This window comes from Salvelinus fontinalis, unplaced genomic scaffold (assembly GCF_029448725.1).
Source record: "Salvelinus fontinalis isolate EN_2023a unplaced genomic scaffold, ASM2944872v1 scaffold_0048, whole genome shotgun sequence".
Taxonomy (NCBI): domain Eukaryota; kingdom Metazoa; phylum Chordata; class Actinopteri; order Salmoniformes; family Salmonidae; genus Salvelinus; species Salvelinus fontinalis.
The window spans coordinates 232,983-253,898 of record NW_026600257.1 but is presented as its reverse complement, the minus strand read 5'-3'; the positions used below and the strand labels follow the sequence as shown (position 1 = coordinate 253,898).

The following is a 20,916-nucleotide window of genomic DNA, read 5'->3' as shown; positions in this document are numbered from 1 at the left end:
AAGGACAGAGATCCTACTTAAGGACAGAGATCCTACTTAAGGACAGAGATCCTACTTAAGGACAGAGCTCCTACTTAAGGACAGAGCTCCTACTTAAGGACAGAGATCCTACTTAAGGACAGAGACACTACTTAAGGACAGAGACACTACTTAAGGACAGAGATCCTACTTAAGGACAGAGCTCCTACTTAAGGACAGAGATCCTACTTAAGGACAGAGACACTACTTAAGGACAGAGCTCCTACTTAAGGACAGAGATCCTACTTAAGGACAGAGACACTACTTAAGGACATAGATCCTACTTAAGGACAGAGATTCTACTTAAGGACAGAGACACTACTTAAGGACAGAGATTCTACTTAAGGACAGAGATCCTACTTAAGGACAGAACTTCTACTTAAGGACAGAGATCCTACTTAAGGACAGAGATACTACTTAAGGACAGAGATCCTACTTAAGGTCAGAGAGCTATGACATGCCATCATTCAGTACACAGCACCACCAAAAACAAGCAAGTACTGGAGTTATGGACAAATACTGCAGCATCATCACTGTTGAACTGTGTAACTGGTCTCACCTGAACTGAGGCCAAGAACAGCAGCATCATCACTGTTGAACTGTGTAACTGGTCTCACCTGAGCTGAGGCCAAGAACAGCAGCATCATCACTGTTGAACTGTGTAACTGGTCTCACCTGAGCTGAGGCCAAGAACAGCAGCACATCTCCCTTCTCCTTGGTACGGTGAATCTCCAGTACCAGTCTCAGAGCAGAGTAGAAGTAGTCTTTACTACTACAGTTACTGTAGACCACCTCAGCTGGACAGAGGGCTTCCAGACGGACCACAGGGACGTTGCTACCTGTAACGGCAGTGAACATTACTGTTAGTCCAGTCCATGTTATCATTACATTGATAACTGAAACAGTCAGAACTCCGTTCCATGTTTTACTCATGTTCTAATGGAGCTACGGAGCTAGTGATCAACAAAGTATCCCCAACAAAATGCTTTCAGTAAAGATCAATAAATAATATCAGACGCCACGACCTCCATTCTTCTAATCATCTGATAAACACAACAATGGCGACTGTGTGTTATTCCCCCTGGGTTGTTACAAAGTGCATCTTTTCCCATTTAAAAAAATCAATGAATGTAAAGGAGGGCGGTTCCAATACCGTAGTGGGCCAGCAGCCTGTCTGTCATGGAGGACACAGTCAGGATCACCACCCTCAGGTCTGGTCTATGGACCAGGATGTCCTGCACAATCACAACAAAAAACTTTATTGACAAGCAACAAACTGCTGTTACTAGGAATTTAACTTGAGCACACAGAACTTACAAAAAAAAACAACATCAATCAGTGTAAATTATTCTCTCTCTCTCTCTCTTTCTCTCTCTCAATTCAAGGGGCTTTATTGGCATGGGAAACATATGTTAACATTGCCAAAGCAAGTGAGGTAAATATTATCTCTCTCTCTCTCTCTCTCTCTCAATTCAAGGGGCTTTATTGGCATGGGAAACATATGTTAACATTGCCAAAGCAAGTGAGGTAAATATTATCTCTCTCTCTCTCTCTCTCTCTCTCTCTCTCTCTCTCTCTCTCTCTCTCTCTCTCTCTCTCTCTCTCTCTCTCTCTCTCTCTCTCAATTCAAGGGGCTTTATTGGCATGGGAAACATATGTTAACATTGCCAAAGCAAGTGAAATAGATAATAAACAAAAGTGACATAAACATAAAAAAATGAACAGTAAACATTACACTAACAAAAGTTTCAGAGGAATAGACATTTCAAATGCCATATTTTTTCTCTCTCTCTCTATCTCTCTCGCTCTCTCTCTCTCTCTCTGGAATATTACCCCTAAAATATAAATCTATATAATCCATCAGATACTAGTATGCTGAATGCCACTTTTAAAGAGAGAGAGAAAAAGGTCACAAAAGGTCATTCCCACCCTACCTGGAGCAGTCCCAGCAGTATGTCTGTGCTGACGGTTCTCTCATGAGCCTGGTCGATGACGATGGCCCCGTAGCGCTCCAACATGGGGTCAGACATCATCTCCCTCAGTAGCAGGGCGTCTGTACAGAACCTGGAGTGGACCAGAACTGAGTTAACTAATGATGCAGGTGGTAACGTCGTTCAATGCCGGCACGGAGCGTGGAGACCAGAAGTGATTGCCGATATACCCCATATATGCAGAAGTATGTGGACGCCCCTTCAAATGAGTGGATTTCGGCTATTTCAGCCACACCCGTTGCTGACCGGTGTATAAAAGCGAGTACACAGCCATGCAATCTCCATAGACAAACATTGGCAGTAGAATGGCCCATACTGAAGAGCTCAGTGACTTTCAACGTGGCACCGTCATAGGATACCACCTTTCCAACATGTCAATTTGTCAAATTTCTGCCCTGCTAGAGCTGCCCTGGTCAACTGTAAGTGCTGTTATTGTGAAGTGGAAACATCTAGGAGCAACAACGGCTCAGCCACAAAGTGGTAGGCCACACAAGCTCACAGAACGGGACCGCCAAGTGCTGAACCGCATAGCGCATAAAAAATGTCTGTCCTCGTTTGCAACACTCACTACCGAGTTCCAAACTGCCTCTGGAAGCAACGTCAGCACAATAACTGTTTGTCTGGAGCTTCATGAAATGGGTTTCCATGGCCGAGCAGCCGCACACAAGCCTAAGATCACCATGCGCAATGTCAAGCGGTCGACTGGAGTGGTGTAAAGTTCGCTGCCTTTGGACTCTAGAGCAGTGGAAACGGGTTCTCTGGAGCGATGAAGCACGCTTCGCGATCTGGCAGTCTGACGGAACGAATCTGGGTTTGGCGGATGCCAGGAGAACGCTACCTGCCTGAATGTATAGTGCCAACTGTAAAGTTTGGTGGAGGAGGAATATTGGTCTGGGGCTGTTTTTCATTGTTCGGGCCCCTTAGTTCCAGTGAAGGGAAATCTTAACGCTACAGCATTCAATGACATTCTAGATGATTCTGTTCTTCCAACTTTGTGGCAACAGTTTAGGGAATGTCCTTTCCTGTTTCAGAATGACAATGCCCCCGTGCACAAAGCGAGGTCCATAGAGAAATGGTTTGTCAAGATTGGTGTGGAAGAACTTGACTGGCCTGCACAGAGCCCTGACCTCAACCCCATCAAACACCTTTGGGATGAATTGGAACGCCAAATGCGAGCCGGGCCTAATCGCCCCAACATCAGTGCCCGACCTCACTAATGCTCGTGGTTGAACGGAAGCAAGTCCCCACAGCAATGTTCCAACATCTAGTGGAAAGCCCCCCCCAGAAGAGTGGAGGCTGTTATAGCAGCAAAGGGGGGCCGACTCCATATTAATGCCCATGATTTTGGAATGAGATGTTGGACGAGCAGGTGTCCACATTCTCTTGGTCATGTAGTGTACATACTAGCATGCTACTTAGTATGTAGAGATGTATTGTCTATGGATGCTAGTAGTAGTGTGCTAGTAGTAGTGTGCTAGTGTGGTTATTGAGACATCTCCTATAGCAGCATCTGTACCTGGAGCAGGACAACCAGAGATCTGTACAGTACCCGGAGCAGGACGACCAGAGATCTGTACAGTACCTGGAGCAGGACGACCAGAGATCTGTACAGTACCTGGAGCAGGACGACCAGAGATCTGTACAGTACCTGGAGCAGGACGACCAGAGATCTGTACTGTACCTGGAGCAGGACGACAAGAGATCTGTACAGTACCTGGAGCAGGACGACCAGAGATCTGTACTGTACCTGGAGCAGGACGACCAGAGATCTGTACAGTACCTGGAGCAGGACGACCAGAGATCTGTACTGTACCTGGAGCAGGACGACCAGAGATCTGTACAGTACCTGGAGCAGGACGACCAGAGATCTGTACAGTACCTGGAGCAGGACGACCAGAGATCTGTACAGTACCTGGAGCAGGACGACCAGAGATCTGTACTGTACCCGGAGCAGGACGACCAGAGATCTGTACAGTACCTGCAGCAGGACGACCAGAGATCTGTACAGTACCTGGAGCAGGACGACCAGAGATCTGACTTTACTAATGTCATGGTTTTTATTTTAAAAATATTTTTTATACCCCTTTTTCTCCCCAAATTCGTGGTATCCAATTGGTAGTTACAGTCTTACCTCATCGCTGCAACTCCCGTACGGACTCGAGAGAGGCGAAGGTCGAGAGCCATGCGTCCTCCGAAACACAACCCAGCCAAGATGCACTGCTTCTTGACACAATGCACGCTTAACCCAGAAGCCAGCCGCACCAATGTGTCGGAGGAAACACCGTACACCTGGCGACCGTGTCAGCGTGCACTGCGCCCAGTCCGCCACAGGAGTCGCTAGTGCACGATGGGACATGAACATCATTGCCGGCCAAACCCTCCCCTACCCCGGACGACGCTGGGCCAATTGTGCGCCGCCCCATGGGCCTCCCGGTCACAGCCGGCTGCGACAGAGCCTGGACTCGAACCCAGAATCTCTAGTGGCACATCTAGCACCGCGATACAGAGCCTTAGACCACTGCGGGACTCGGGAGGTGTGTGTGTGTGTGTGTGTCTGTGTGTCTGTGTGTCTGTGTGTCTGTGTCTGTCTGTCTGTCTGTCTGTCTGTCTGTCTGTCTGTCTGTCTGTGTGTGTGTGTGTGTATGTGTGTGTGTGTGTGTGTTAGATCCAGACCTGAGCACAGTGTCAGGAGAACAGCACGCCTCCAGAGGGATGGTGTAGCCCACTTCATGTCCAATGTTGACGTCCATCTCATCGGCCACCCTGAGGGCCAGGTCTACCGCCTGCTGGGAGTGGATCTGGGTCGACACTGCCACGCCGTGCTGGTACTGGGCCGACAGGCAGAACTCTGCACACCACTGGGGGATCTGGGAAATGGATACATTTTAGTTAATCATGTAGAAATTCAATTTCAAACAATTTCAGCCCCACATTATAAACAGGTATTCATCCATCCAATCATTATGCATTCTAGTGAAACTACCAGAGTGACCTGACTCAAATGGGATTAACTATGTTTTTGGAAGCACTGCAGGAAAGAGATCCCACGGAACTGGCATCAACTTCCTGACTGGCACAGCGCTCTAAGGCACTGCAGGAAGGAGATCCCACGGAACTGGCATCAACTTCCCGAGTGGCACAGCACTCTAAGGCACTGCAGGAAGGAGATCCCACGGAACTGGCATCAACTTCCTGAGTGGCACAGGGGTCTAAGGCACTGCAGGAAGGAGATCCCACGGAACTGGCATCAACTTCCTGAGTGGCACAGGGGTCTAAGGCACTGCAGGAAGGAGATCCCACGGAACTGGCATCAACTTCCCGAGTGGCACAGCGCTCTAAGGCACTGCAGGAAGGAGATCCCACGGAACTGGCATCAACTTCCCGAGTGGCACAGCGGTCTAAGGCACTGCAGGAAGGAGATCCCACGGAACTGGCATCAACTTCCCGAGTGGCACAGCGGTCTAAGGCACTGCAGGAAAGAGATCCCACGGAACTGGCATCAACTTCCTGAGTGGTACAGGGGTCTAAGGCACTGCAGGAAGGAGATCCCACGGAACTGGCATCAACTTCCCGAGTGGCACAGCGGTCTAAGGCACTGCAGGAAAGAGATCCCACGGAACTGGCATCAACTTCCCGAGTGGCACAGCACTCTAAGGCACTGCATATCAGTGCTAGAGGCTTCACTACAGACACTCTGGTTCGATTCCAGGCTGTATCGCAACAAGCCGTGATTGGGTCACATAGGGCGGCGCACAATTGGCCCAGTGTCGCCCGGGTTTGGCCGGTGTAGGCCGTCAACTGACTTGCCTAGTTAAATAAAAGTTCAATTTAAAAAAAAAGAGTTTTCCAAGACAAATGGATTTTTGTTTAAAACATCACTGGCCCAAACAGAGACACAGTTCATAACTGGAATGAATAGCCATATTCTCATAAACCATGTGCTCATATGTCTGCTTGGAAAACATCTAAATCAGATCACAGTGAGAGGGAGAGGCCATTCAATACTCCCATCTGTTCCTAGACTCAATGGACAACTGGGTGAGGTTGGGGATGTGAACTACTAAATTGATGCGTACGTGACTAATGGGAATTGGGGTATTTACAGGTATATCTGGGTCATATTAAACCCATTGTCTCAGGCATCATACGAAAGGAGTGGATGCTTAACCTGGACGCCTGTCTGCTTCTGCTCTCTGGCCACGGCTTCACAATACAATGGAGCAGGCAGACGCACCAGCAGATCTGGGAACCAGGCTGAGATCAGATCTGGGACCAGGGCTAGTGAGATCAGATCTGGGACCAGGCTAGAGAGATCAGATCTGGGACCAGGCTAGAGAGATCAGATCTGGGACCAGGCTGGAGAGATCAGATCTGGGACCAGGCAGACGCACCAACAGATCTGGGAACCAGGCTGGAGAGATCAGATCTGGGACCAGGGCTAGTGAGATCAGATCTGGGACCAGGCTAGAGAGATCAGATCTGGGACCAGGCTAGAGAGATCAGATCTGGGACCAGGCTGGAGAGATCAGATCTGGGACCAGGCAGACGCACCAACAGATCTGGGAACCAGGCTGGAGAGATCAGATCTGGGACCAGGGCTAGTGAGATCAGATCTGGGACCAGGCTAGAGAGATCAGATCTGGGACCAGGCTAGAGAGATCAGATCTGGGACCAGGCTAGAGAGATCAGATCTGGGACCAGGCTAGAGAGATCAGATCTGGGACCAGGCTAGAGAGATCAGATCTGGGACCAGGGCTAGTGAGATCAGATCTGGGACCAGGCTGGAGAGATCAGATCTGGGACCAGGCTAGAGAGATCAGATCTGGGACCAGGCTAAAGAGATCAGATCTGGGAACCAGGCTAGAGAGATCAGATCTGGGGACCAGGCTAGAGAGATCAGATCTGGGAACCAGGCTAATGAGATCAGATCTAGGAACCAGGCTAATGAGATCAGATCTGGGAACCAGGCTGGTGAGATCAGATCTGGAACCAGGCTAGTGAGATCAGATCTGGGATCAGGCTAGAGAGATCTGATCTTGGACCAGGCTAGTGAGATCAGGTCTGGGACCAGGGCTAGTGAGATCAGATCTGGGACCAGGGCTAGTGAGACCAGGGCTAGTGAGATCAGATCTGGGACCAGGGCTAGTGGATTCTGCTGTAAGTAAGCAGTCATATCTAAAGTATTATGTGCAGCTTCAGGGTCTAAGACATAGGAGCCTCTGTCCCAAATAGCATGATGTTCCCTGTGTAGTGCACTACTTTTGACCAGATCCTACAGGGTCCAGGACAAAAGTAGTGCACTACGTGGGCAATAGGGTGCTATTTGGGACAAAATCACAGCTAATGGTAGAGAGATCAGATCTGGGACCAGGCTAGAGAGATCAGATCTGGGACCAGGCTGGAGAGATCAGATCTGGGACCAGGCAGATGCACCAACAGATCTGGGAACCAGGCTGGAGAGATCAGATCTGGGACCAGGGCTAGTGAGATCAGATCTGGGACCAGGCTAGAGAGATCAGATCTGGGACCAGGCTAGAGAGATCAGATCTGGGACCAGGCTAGAGAGATCAGATCTGGGACCAGGCTAGAGAGATCAGATCTGGGACCAGGCTAGAGAGATCAGATCTGGGACCAGGGCTAGTGAGATCAGATCTGGGACCAGGCTGGAGAGATCAGATCTGGGACCAGGCTAGAGAGATCAGATCTGGGACCAGGCTAAAGAGATCAGATCTGGGAACCAGGCTAGAGAGATCAGATCTGGGAACCAGGCTAATGAGATCAGATCTAGGAACCAGGCTAATGAGATCAGATCTGGGAACCAGGCTGGTGAGATCAGATCTGGAACCAGGCTAGTGAGATCAGATCTGGGATCAGGCTAGAGAGATCTGATCTTGGACCAGGCTAGTGAGATCAGGTCTGGGACCAGGGCTAGTGAGATCAGATCTGGGACCAGGGCTAGTGAGACCAGGGCTAGTGAGATCAGATCTGGGACCAGGGCTAGTGGATTCTGCTGTAAGTAAGCAGTCATATCTAAAGTATTATGTGCAGCTTCAGGGTCTAAGACATAGGAGCCTCTGTCCCAAATAGCATGATGTTCCCTGTGTAGTGCACTACTTTTGACCAGATCCTACAGGGTCCAGGACAAAAGTAGTGCACTACGTGGGCAATAGGGTGCTATTTGGGACAAAATCACAGCTAATGGTATTAATATCAGGCTCCCTGCAGGCTGGAGCTATATTTATAAGGGTCTGACTAGAGACTGACCTTCCCAATGCAGCCGGCTGGCATTTCACACTTCACAACAAGATCCTGGCAGAAGTGTATTACTTGAATGCTATCACTTTTTGATTTTCAATAACAACTCTGTACTACCCTTATATGGAAAAAAACTCCAGTGTGAGGAATTATGATGTGGGTGAGATCAGGGGGGGAAAAAAGTTCATAGCAGGACATTAGAAAAGGGTATCGGTAGCAGACTATGAAGTAGCTGACATGGTTTTGTATGGAACTAATGTTTGATGTATGGTGACTGTCACCGCCGTTTAAAGGACCAAGGCGCAGCGTTTTGAGCGTACATACTTATTTAACGATGTCGCCAACCAAAACAGTAAATATCCAAACGACACGTGACGCCAACGTAGTGCATCCAGGCAACAAAACATGGACAACTACCCACAAAACCAACATGGTAAAATGGCAACCTAAATAGGCTCCCCAATCAGAGACAACGATAAACAGCTGCCAATCAGGCCACCATAAACCTACATACCCCTAGACAATCAAAAAACCAATAGATAACCAAAAAACCCTAGACAAGTAAAAACCCCTAGACAATACAAAAACTAAACAAACCACCATTGTCACACCCTGACCTAACCAAATAATAAAGAAAGCACATATAACTAAAGTCAGGGCGTGACATATGGCCTCATTGTTGCATTATTATATATGTCCCCACGTGTCATGTATGGGACTGTATGCTACTATACCAATTAAGAGATTTTCAACAACAACAAAAATACATCATTATATAAATACTAGATACTGTATTGGGAATCAAAGGGTAAAATATTGTTATTTTTTATTATTATTATTGAAATTCATTGAAACTCATATTTTAGATCTAAATACTGTCGTATTAATTCCAAAACTCACCTGTGTACTTTTCCCAGTTTGAGTTGTACCGGATACTATAACAAGTCGATTGTTCACCAGGATATCCAAAAATCGCTCTCTAGCTTTCCAAACAGGTAGAGACTTTCTCTCTTGCAGTAGTTTATAATAACGAGAGGAGAAGGGCAATCCATCAAATCGGTTCAGCTCCAGATCCTCTCCGAAGACAAAAGCTTCTTCCACACAGTCAGCAGTTCCCGAACCCGAACAAATCTCTTTCTCCATCAAATGATTGTCCTGCTCCGACATGGTTGATCCATCCGCCATGGAAATGATCGAGGATCCCCGTCGAGAGCGCAACAACTGTTGGCAACAGTTATAATCAAAGGCACAGAGAACCGTTTATCCGCCCCCGAAAAAACGAACTCACCGACACAGAATAATCCATGTAACAATCACAACGTAGACTTGGAGTTCAACGTATGATCTAAAACAGATTTCCGTTCATGTTTTGTTGACAAATGTGAAGAAATTTCAGGACAAACAAACATGCAGTTTTTCTTCCTTTCATTTCGGATTAAAACTCTATTACCCGTTTGTTGTCTGTCAATCCGCAGCGCACTGTTGCGCTATTGGCCACCGGCATGGTCAAACACGTGGGTTGATTTGCATAGGCCACACGAGTCACTGAACAAGAATTAATGTGCGCCTAAATATGATCACGTGACCACTAGGCCGACTGTACGCTAATAACCCTCTTATAATAATCGAATAGTATTGACAGGGAGAGGGCGTGGCGTGTGCACCAGAGGAGGCTGGTAGAATGAGCTAAAGGAGGACGGGCTCATTGGAATGGGCTGGAATGGAATTATAGGAACAGATTCGGGGGAACATTAGGATGAATTGTATTAATAGACAACAAAAAAAACAAGACCACTTTAGTGTTTAAAAAACATTTTACTGATACTGCTCAAGTGTTCAAAAGTTTGTGTGTATTGACATAGACACTAAAGTGTATCAAATAATTATCTTACAAAAAGTCATCTGTCTATGATAACGTGTTTACATGTTGTGTTTTCTATGTAACACAGACAAAAAGGAACTTTCAAACAGAACATACAGGTAGGACACAGGACAGGTAGGACAGAGGACAGGTAGGACACAGGACAGGTAGGACAGAGGACAGGTAGGACACAGGACAGGTAGGACAGAGGACAGGTAGGACACAGGACAGGTAGGACAGAGGACAGGTAGGACACAGGACAGGTAGGACAGAGGACAGGTAGGACACAGGACAGGTAGGACAGAGGACAGGTAGGACACAGGACAGGTAGGACAGAGGACAGGTAGGACACAGGACAGGTAGGACAGAGGACAGGTAGGACACAGGACAGGTACAATAGGACACAGGACAGGTAGGACAGAGGACAGGTAGGACACAGGACAGGTACAATAGGACACAGGACAGGTAGGACACAGGACAGGTACAGTAGGACACAGGACAGGTAGGACAGAGGACAGGTAGGACACAGGACAGGTACAATAGGACACAGGACAGGTAGGACACAGGACAGGTACAGTAGGACACAGGACAGGTACAGTAGGACACAGGACAGGTAGGACACAGGACAGGTACAGTAGGACACAGTACAGGTAGGACACAGGACAGGTACAGTAGGACACAGTACAGGTACAGTAGGACACAGGACAGGTAGGACAGAGGACAGGTACAGTAGGACGCAGGACAGTAATACAGGTGTGACTACAGGTAGGACACAGGACAGGTACAGTAGGACACAGGACAGGTACAGTAGGACACAGGACAGGTAGGACACAGGACAGGTACAGTAGGACACAGTACAGGTAGGACACAGGACAGGTACAGTAGGACACAGTACAGGTACAGTAGGACACAGGACAGGTAGGACAGAGGACAGGTACAGTAGGACGCAGGACAGTAATACAGGTGTGACTACAGGTAGGACACAGGACAGGTACAGTAGGACACAGTACAGGTACAGTACGACACAGGACAGGTAGGACAGAGGACAGGTACAGTAGGACACAGGACAGGTACAGTAGGACACAGTACAGGTACAGTAGGACACAGGACAGGTAGGACAGAGGACAGGTACAGTAGGACGCAGGACAGTAATACAGGTGTGACTACAGGTAGGACACAGGACAGTAATACTGGTGTCATGGCAACAAGACTTTCAAACAGCAAAGTAAACAAGGTAAAACTAGTTTAACACAATAGAACGTCATAATAAAAACAACTGATTATGAATCTATGGATCTCTGCCTCAAAAAGCCAAGAGATTAAATACTAGATAGACATGACAAAACATCTCTGTTTTTCACCTAGATATTTGAGAACAAGACGTGTGTGCTTAAAATAAAGTTGAACAGTGTGAATGAAATGTTTTGAACAATACCGTCAACAATTACAGCCTTCACACTGTAATAACAACCATAAAATAATGTAATAAAATAATCACCTTGTAGCTTCTGAGTTTTATGACATAAAGACTAAGACACGTCTGGACTGTGTAATAACATGTAATAACACACCTGGACTGTGTAATAACACACCTGGACTGTGTAATGACACACCTGGACTGTGTAATGACACCTATGGACTGTGTATTAAATGTAATAACACATCTGGACTTGTGTAATAACTGTGTAATATCTTAATTAACAACACCTCAGTATAGCCACTCAACATTTGAGAACAGAAGTCAATCTGATTTAATCAGGCTAACATCGGGCACAACGGCAAATTAAAAAACCAGGGGGCGTGTTCGTTTTGTAACATTCAGACAGAAATATGCCACGTAGAACAAACCCCCCTCTCTGACATGTAGAATAAGGAATCACTTCAGCTCTATTTGTGGCATTTCTATCTGCAACATTCGACGACCGTTTCGCCCCCGAACGTTGGCCCCGCGGTGCATAATAACCAGTAATCAACCATGAGAGTTGAGAGTCAGTGTTTGGAGGGTTGTGGTTCTCTCAGTGGTGGTACACAGTCAGAGGAAAGTAAGCTAAAACAACCTCTAAAGCTTCTTTCACCAGGTACAAACCAGCTAGTGAATTACTTCCATGGCTAAATTTACATTTACATTTAAGTCATTTAGCAGACGCTCTTATCCAGAGCGACTTACACATTGGAAAGTTCATACATATTCATCCTGGTCCCCCCGTGGGAATTGAACCCACAACCCTGAAATGAATGGTTTTCCACCTCTTAAAGAGGCTTCTGTTTTGCTTATAAAACCGTAGTGTTCAATTCCAATTACCACTTGTTAGCCTTTCTGTTGGGCAGCCCTGCTTCTGACTGACGGTGTGACATAATCCCACAATCAAGGGTTTATGTAGTGCTATGTAGTGTTTATGTAGTGCTTATGTAGTGTTTATGTAGTGCTTATGTAGGGCTACGTAGTGTCTATATATGTAGTGCTTGTGGGTGTTGAGATAACTCTTGGGTCGGTTGCTGAGTATAAGGTTGTTGAATGGTTGGTGTAAGGTTGGTTTAAGGTTGGTGTAAGATTGGTGTATAGCTGGTTTAAGGTTGGTGTATGGTTGGTGTATAGCTGGTGTAAGATTGGTGTATAGCTGGTTTAAGGTTGGTGTATGGTTGGTGTAAGATTGGTGTAAAGTTGGTGTAAGATTGGTGTATAGCTGGTTTAAGGTTGGTGTATGGTTGGTGTAAGATTGGTGTAAAGTTGGTGTAAGATTGGTGTAAAGCTGGTTTAAGGTTGGTGTATGGTTGGTGTAAGATTGGTGTAAAGTTGGTGTAAGATTGGTGTATAGCTGGTTTAAGGTTGGTGTATGGTTGGTGTAAGATTGGTGTAAAGTTGGTGTATAGCTGGTTTAAGGTTGGTGTAAGATTGGTGTAAAGTTGGTGTAAGATTGGTGTATAGCTGGTTTAAGGTTGGTATAAAGTTGGTGTATGGTTGTACTAAGGTTGGTGTAAGGTTGTTGTAAGGTTTTTTGTGAGGTTGGTGTAAGGTTGGTGTATGATTGATGTAAGGTTGTGTAAGGTTAGTGTATAGCTGTTTTAAGGTTGGTGTGAAATTGGTGTGTAGTCGGTGTAAGATTGGTGTTAGGTTGGTGTATGGTTGGTGTTAGGTTTGTGTTAGGTTTGTGTGTGGTTGTTGTCAGGTTTGTGTTAGGTTGGTGTATGGTTGTTGTAAGGTTTGTGTTAGGTTGGTGTATGGTTGTTGTCAGGTTTGTGTTATGTTGGTGTATGGTTGTTGTGAGGTTGGTGTTAGGTTTGTGTTAGGTTGGTGTATGATTGATGTAAGGTTGTGTAAGGTTAGTGTATAGCTGTTTTAAGGTTGGTGTGAAATTGGTGTGCAGTGGGTGTAAGATTGGTGTAAAGTTGGTGAAAAATTGGTGTAAGGTTGGTGTAAGGTTGGTGTTAGGTTGGTGTATGGTTGTTGTCAGGTTTGTGTTAGGTTGGTGTATGGTTGTTGTAAGGTTTGTGTTAGGTTGGTGTATGGTTGTTGTAAGGTTTGTGTTAGGTTGGTGTAAGGTTGGTGTAAGGTTGGTGTTAGGTTGGTGTATGGTTGTTGTCAGGTTTGTGTTAGGTTGGTGTGTGGTTGGTGTTAGGTTTGTGTTAGGTTGGTGTATGGTTGGTGTAAAGTTGGTGTAAGGTTGGTGTATGGTTGGTGTAAGGATGGTGTATGGTTGGTGTATGGTTGTTGTCAGGTTTGTGTTAGGTTGGTGTATGGTTGTTGTAAGGTTTGTGTTAGGTTGGTGTGTGGTTGGTGTTAGGTTTGTGTTAGGTTGGTGTATGGTTGGTGTAAGGTTGGCGTAAGGTTGGTGTAAGGTTGGTGTATGGTTGGTGTAAGGTTGGTGTATGGTTGGTGTATGGTTGTTGTCAGGTTTGTGTTAGGTTGGTGTATGGTTGTTGTAAGGTTTGTGTTAGGTTGGTGTGTGGTTGGTGTTAGGTTTGTGTTAGGTTGGTGTATGGTTGGTGTATGGTTTGTGTATGGTTGGTGTTAGGTTTGTGTTAGGTTGGTGTAAGGTTTGTGTTAGGTTTGTGTATGGTTGGTGTATGGTTGGTGTATGGTTTGTGTATGGTTGGTGTTAGGTTTGTGTTAGGTTGGTGTATGGTTGTTGTAAGGTTTGTGTATGGTTGGTGTTAGGTTGGTGTAAGGATGGTGTATGGTTGTTGTAAGGTTTGTGTATGGTTGGTGTTAGGTTGGTGTAAGGATGGTGTATGGTTGGTGTAAGATTGGTTTAAGGTTGGTGTAAGATTGGTGTATAGCTGGTTTAAGGTTGGTGTATGGTTGGTGTATAGCTGGTGTAAGATTGGTGTATAGCTGGTTTAAGGTTGGTGTATGGTTGGTGTAAGATTGGTGTAAAGTTGGTGTAAGATTGGTGTATAGCTGGTTTAAGGTTGGTGTATGGTTGGTGTAAGATTGGTGTAAAACTGGTTTAAGGTTGGTGTATGGTTGGTGTAAGATTGGTGTAAAGTTGGTGTAAGATTGGTGTATAGCTGGTTTAAGGTTGGTGTATGGTTGGTGTAAGATTGGTGTAAAGTTGGTGTATAGCTGGTTTAAGGTTGGTGTAAGATTGGTGTAAAGTTGGTGTAAGATTGGTGTATAGCTGGTTTAAGGTTGGTATAAAGTTGGTGTATGGTTGTACTAAGGTTGGTGTAAGGTTGTTGTAAGGTTTTTTGTGAGGTTGGTGTAAGGTTGGTGTATGATTGATGTAAGGTTGTGTAAGGTTAGTGTATAGCTGTTTTAAGGTTGGTGTGAAATTGGTGTGTAGTCGGTGTAAGATTGGTGTTAGGTTGGTGTATGGTTGGTGTTAGGTTTGTGTTAGGTTTGTGTGTGGTTGTTGTCAGGTTTGTGTTAGGTTGGTGTATGGTTGTTGTAAGGTTTGTGTTAGGTTGGTGTATGGTTGTTGTCAGGTTTGTGTTATGTTGGTGTATGGTTGTTGTGAGGTTGGTGTTAGGTTTGTGTTAGGTTGGTGTATGATTGATGTAAGGTTGTGTAAGGTTAGTGTATAGCTGTTTTAAGGTTGGTGTGAAATTGGTGTGCAGTGGGTGTAAGATTGGTGTAAAGTTGGTGAAAAATTGGTGTAAGGTTGGTGTAAGGTTGGTGTTAGGTTGGTGTATGGTTGTTGTCAGGTTTGTGTTAGGTTGGTGTATGGTTGTTGTAAGGTTTGTGTTAGGTTGGTGTAAGGTTGGTGTAAGGTTGGTGTTAGGTTGGTGTATAGTTGTTGTCAGGTTTGTGTTAGGTTGGTGTGTGGTTGGTGTTAGGTTTGTGTTAGGTTGGTGTATGGTTGGTGTAAAGTTGGTGTAAGGTTGGTGTATGGTTGGTGTAAGGATGGTGTATGGTTGGTGTATGGTTGTTGTCAGGTTTGTGTTAGGTTGGTGTATGGTTGTTGTAAGGTTTGTGTTAGGTTGGTGTGTGGTTGGTGTTAGGTTTGTGTTAGGTTGGTGTATGGTTGGTGTAAGGTTGGCGTAAGGTTGGTGTAAGGTTGGTGTATGGTTGGTGTAAGGTTGGTGTATGGTTGGTGTATGGTTGTTGTCAGGTTTGTGTTAGGTTGGTGTATGGTTGTTGTAAGGTTTGTGTTAGGTTGGTGTGTGGTTGGTGTTAGGTTTGTGTTAGGTTGGTGTATGGTTGGTGTATGGTTTGTGTATGGTTGGTGTTAGGTTTGTGTTAGGTTGGTGTAAGGTTTGTGTTAGGTTTGTGTATGGTTGGTGTATGGTTGGTGTATGGTTTGTGTATGGTTGGTGTTAGGTTTGTGTTAGGTTGGTGTATGGTTGTTGTAAGGTTTGTGTATGGTTGGTGTTAGGTTGGTGTAAGGATGGTGTATGGTTGTTGTAAGGTTTGTGTATGGTTGGTGTTAGGTTGGTGTAAGGATGGTGTATGGTTGGTGTTAGGTTTGTGTATGGTTGGTGTATGGTTGGTGTCAGGTTGGTGTATGGTTGGTGTATGGTTGGTGTATGGTTGTTGTCAGGTTTGTGTTAGGTTGGTGTATGGTTGTTGTAAGGTTTGTGTTAGGTTGGTGTGTGGTTGGTGTTAGGTTGGTGTATGGTTGGTGTAAGGTTGGCGTAAGGTTGGTGTAAGGTTGGTGTATGGTTGGTGTAAGGTTGGTGTATGGTTGGTGTATGGTTGTTGTCAGGTTTGTGTTAGGTTGGTGTATGGTTGTTGTAAGGTTTGTGTTAGGTTGGTGTGTGGTTGGTGTTAGGTTTGTGTTAGGTTGGTGTATGGTTGGTGTATGGTTTGTGTATGGTTGGTGTTAGGTTTGTGTTAGGTTGGTGTAAGGTTTGTGTTAGGTTTGTGTATGGTTGGTGTATGGTTGCTGTATGGTTTGTGTATGGTTGGTGTATGGTTTGTGTTAGGTTGGTGTATGGTTGTTGTAAGGTTTGTGTATGGTTGGTGTTAGGTTGGTGTAAGGATGGTGTATGGTTGGTGTTAGGTTTGTGTATGGTTGGTGTATGGTTGGTGTCAGGTTGGTGTATGGTTGTTGTATGGTTGGTGTATGGTTGGTGTCAGGTTGGTGTATGGTTGGTGTATGGTTGGTGTCAGGTTGGTGTTAGGTTGGTGTATGGTTGGTGTCAGGTTGGTGTATGGTTGTTGTATGGTTGGTGTATGGTTGGTGTCAGGTTGGTGTATGGTTGGTGTCAGGTTGGTGTTAGGTTGGTGTATGGTTGGTGTTAGGTTGGTGTGTGCAGCGGCTGGTAAAAGTTTTCACCCCCTTGGCATTTTTCCTATTTTATTGCCTTACAACCTGGAATTGAAATAGATTTTTTTGGGGGGGTTTGTATCATTTGATTTACACAACATGCCGACCACTTTGAAGATGCAAATATTTATTTATTGTGAAACAAACAAGAAATAAGATCAAACAAATGAAAACTTGAGTGTGCACAACTACTACTTTGTAGAGCCACGTTTTGCAGCAGTTACAGCTGCAAATCTCTTCTCGTGTCACGAGAGGTATGTTCTCCAGGTACATAACCCAAATCAATTAACTACTCCGTCTGCAACCCAGGATTTGTAAGATACTGGTCGAATGAAACAGACGGAGGCCCCAGCTATGATGGTCAAAATGTTTATTCACGGGCGCGCTCCTTCGTTGTACAAAACCGTTCATTTTATACTAGCTCCTTACGCACATACTTTTGCACACAAACAGTAGGTATCCTTACGCACATACTTTTGCACACAGACAGTAGGTATCCTACGCACATACTTTTGCACACAAACAGTAGGTATCCTACGCACATACTTTATCAATACCCAGCCGACAAAGATTAGGGACCGTGAGAAGTACTCCATGTCCTCCCTCAAATCTCTCCGTGGCCCCTAGCCAAGGTCGGCACCGAATTGTGCTCAGACAGTCTGTGTTTAAGATACTTTAGAGACATATTGTACATGTAACAGTATAAATTTAGTCCGTCCCCTCGACCCGGGCGCGAACCAGGGACCCTCTGCACACATCAACAACAGTCACCCCACGAAGCATCGTTACCCATCGCTCCACAAAAGCCGCGGCACTTGCAGGGCAAAGGGAACCACTACTTCTCAAAGGTCTCAAAGCGAGTGACGTAACCGATTGAAACGCTATTAGCGCGCACCACCGCTAACTAGCTAGCCATTTCACATCAGTTACATACAGATATATTGTTTTACCCTAATTCTGACTAAAACTACACACATAATTTATTGTAATTTTACTGACTAAGACTACACACATTATTAATAATAATTTGAAGATTCTAATGTATTTCATTGATGATTCTAATCAATTACATACAATTATATTGTTTCAGGGTGGAATATTCTAATCATTCATTTAAACATATAAATTCCATCCACAGTATGTCTCTATAAGCTTGGCACATCTAGCCATTGGGATTTTTGCCCATTCTTCAAGGCAAAACTGCTCCAGCTCCTTCAAGTTGGATGGGTTCTGCTGGTGTACAGCAATCTTTAAGTCATACCACAGATTCTCAATTGGATTGAGGTCTGGGCTTTAACTAGGCCTGGGAACCTGGGAGTTTGACTGTTTCATTGTAGATAAAATATAGGAGGCGGATTGCTTTTTTCCATGCTGGTTTCATTATGTTCCTGAGGCATTTAAATGTTTCCCCTTAAACCACTCAAGTGTTGCTTTAGCAGTATGCTTAAGGTCATTGTTCTGCTGGAAGGTGAACCTCCATCCAAGTCTCAAATCTCTGGAAGACTGAAACAGGTTTCCCTCAAGAATTTCCCTGTATTTAGCGCCATCCATCATTCCTTCAATTCTGACCAGTTTCCCCGTCCCTGCCGATGAAATACATCTCCACAGCATGATGCTGGCACCACCATGCTTCACTATGGGGATGTTGTTCTCGGGGTGATGAGAGGTGTTGGGTTTGCGCCAGACATAACGTTTTCCTTGATGGCCAAAAAGCTCAATTTGAGTCTTATCTGACCAGAGTACCTTCTTCCATATTTTTGGGGAGTCTCCCACATGCCTTTTGGCGTACACCAAACGTGTTTGCTTATTTTTTTCTTTAAGCAATGGATTATTTCTGGCCACTCTTCCGTAAAGCCCAGCTCTGTGGAGTGTACGGCTTAAAGTGGTCCTATGGACAGATACTCCAATCTCCGCTGTGGAGCTTTGCAGCTCCTTCAGGGTTATCTTTGGTCTCTTTGTTGCCTCTCTGATTAATGCCCTCCTTGCCTGGTCTTTGAGTTTTGGTGGGCGGCCCTCTCTTGGCAGGTTTGTTGTGGTGCCATATTCTTTCCATTTTTTTAGAATGGATTTAATGGTGCTCCGTGGGATGTTCATAGTTTCGGATATTTTTTTATAACCCAACCCTGATCTGTACTTCTCCACAACTTTGTCCCTGACCAGTTTGGAGCGCTTCCTTGGTCTTCATGTCGCCGCTTGCTCGGTGGTGCCCCTTGCTTAGTGGTGTTGCAGACTCTGGGGCCTTTCAGAACAGGTGTATATATACTGAGATCATGTGACAGATCATGTGACACTTAGATTGCACACAGGTGGACTTTATTTAACTAACTATGTGACTTCTGAAGGTAATTGGTTGCACCAGATCTTATTTAGGGGCTTCATAGCAACGGGGGTGAGTACATATGCACACACCACTTTTCAGTTTTTTATGATTTTTTTATTTAAAGTTATTTTTTTCATTTCACTTCACCAATTTGGACTACTTTCTGTATGTCCATTACATGAAATCCAAATAAAAATCAATTTAAATTACAGGTTATAATGCAACAAAATCGGAAAAACGCCAAGGGGGATGAATACTTTTGTAAGGCGCTGTAGTTGTTGAAAGATTGGTGTAAGGTTGGTGTAAGGTTGGTTTATAGTTGGTGTATAGTTGGTGTATAGTTGGTAAAAGATTGGTGTATAGTTGGTGTAAGGTTGGTGTATGGTTGGTGTATAGTTGGTGAAAGATTGGTGTATAGCTGGTGTAAGGTTGGTGAAAGGTTGGTGTATAGTTGGTGAAAGATTGGTGTATAGGTGGTGTAAGGTTGGTGTATGGTTGGTGTATAGTTGGTGAAAGATTGGTGTATAGCTGGTGTAAGGTTGGTGTATGGTTGGTGTATAGTTGGTGAAAGATTGGTGTATAGATGATGTAAGGTTGGTGTATAGTTGGTGAAAGATTGATGTATAGCTGGTGTAAGGTTGGTGAAAGGTTGGTGTATAGTTGGTGAAAGATTGGTGTATAGCTGGTGTAAGGTTGGTGTTAGGTTTGTGTATGGTTGTTGTAAGGTTGGTGTAAGGTTGTTATTGGTGTTCCTCAGGGCTCAGTCTCTCAGCATCAGTGCATACATAGTACGGTCACAGAGGGAGAAACAGCTGGCTGTATACTGGATGGAGGAAGACCTGCGGCAGGATTTACCAGTGATGCCGTTGTCTTACAGCAGGTGGCGTCATACGCAACCCAAGTCCGTCAATCCGAGTCCGTCAACCCGAGTCCGTCAACCCAAGTCCGTCAACCCGAGTCCATCAACCCAAGTCCGTCAACCCAAGTGCGGATGAAAGTCGCCCTTTCTGATGTTTGTAGATGTCTTTCCCTTTGTTCTGAATCGATTTCATTGAACGCCATGTTCGGGTCTTTACAACTTCCCAGACCTCCAGAGACAGGCTTTGTTAAGTTGTACTTTTCCCCTGGCTTCCTGTCTATCAAAACAGGTTAAAATATCCCCATGATTGAAATCAAATGACTAAAACAGTAGAAACAAATAAAAAATTAACAAATACTACAAATTAAATCCCAAGTGTCTGGCACAGTGCACTGTGTGGTAACTAATTAATAAATACACAAAACATAAATACTTTACATACATGTACCTGAGCTCAGACCTATAGCACCTCTGACATCAGAGCACCAACGGGGGGGAACTGACTCGCTGACACGCCAACCGCCCAACGGTCCGTCCCCATTATTCAAAACTCAGAGACACCACATCTTAAGGTTTCATAGTGCAAGTGAAATGTCTTTATCGTTTTACAGAAAGAACGTCCTTTAAATTCCCTTCAGTTTATTCCAGCTGCTCTCAGCTGCTGAACTTGGCGTGGACGATCATACGAGGCTTAGGTAGTGTTGGGGGTTGCTTAGGAACAGACCTGGGAGGGAGGGAGAGGGAGATGGACGTTAAAAGTGCATGTTAAGGATCACGTCCAGAAATTCACAAGTGAATGGTTAGAAAACGTGGTCTTGGCATGACTGGATACATTGATTCATCTCAGAACGCTGAACAAAATCTAGCTTGGCCAAAATCTTCCTTGTCCAGCCAGTAACAGT

General features: G+C 45.2%; 2 protein-coding genes across 2 annotated transcripts in view; both read right to left on the bottom strand.

Annotated features, from left to right (window-relative positions):
* The window catches only part of LOC129842533 (putative pre-mRNA-splicing factor ATP-dependent RNA helicase DHX32), a 29,557-nt gene extending 19,789 nt beyond the window's left edge, over positions 1-9,768 (bottom strand). The window contains exons 1-7 of the mRNA XM_055911110.1: positions 9,715-9,768; positions 9,268-9,485; positions 5,058-5,604; positions 4,683-4,876; positions 1,953-2,082; positions 1,172-1,253; positions 694-857 (exon numbers count right to left, since the gene is read on the bottom strand). Coding sequence (XP_055767085.1) covers positions 694-857; positions 1,172-1,253; positions 1,953-2,082; positions 4,683-4,876; positions 5,058-5,604; positions 9,268-9,485; positions 9,715-9,768 — 1,389 coding nt within the window. The remainder of the gene's footprint in view (positions 1-693; positions 858-1,171; positions 1,254-1,952; positions 2,083-4,682; positions 4,877-5,057; positions 5,605-9,267; positions 9,486-9,714) is intronic.
* Positions 9,769-18,270: 8,502 nt separating this feature from the next.
* Positions 18,271-20,916, bottom strand: part of LOC129842532 (disintegrin and metalloproteinase domain-containing protein 12-like) — a 175,941-nt gene continuing 173,295 nt past the window's right edge. The window contains exon 20 of the mRNA XM_055911109.1: positions 18,271-20,738. Within this exon, the coding sequence (XP_055767084.1) occupies positions 20,669-20,738 (70 nt within the window). The 3' untranslated portion in view covers positions 18,271-20,668. The remainder of the gene's footprint in view (positions 20,739-20,916) is intronic.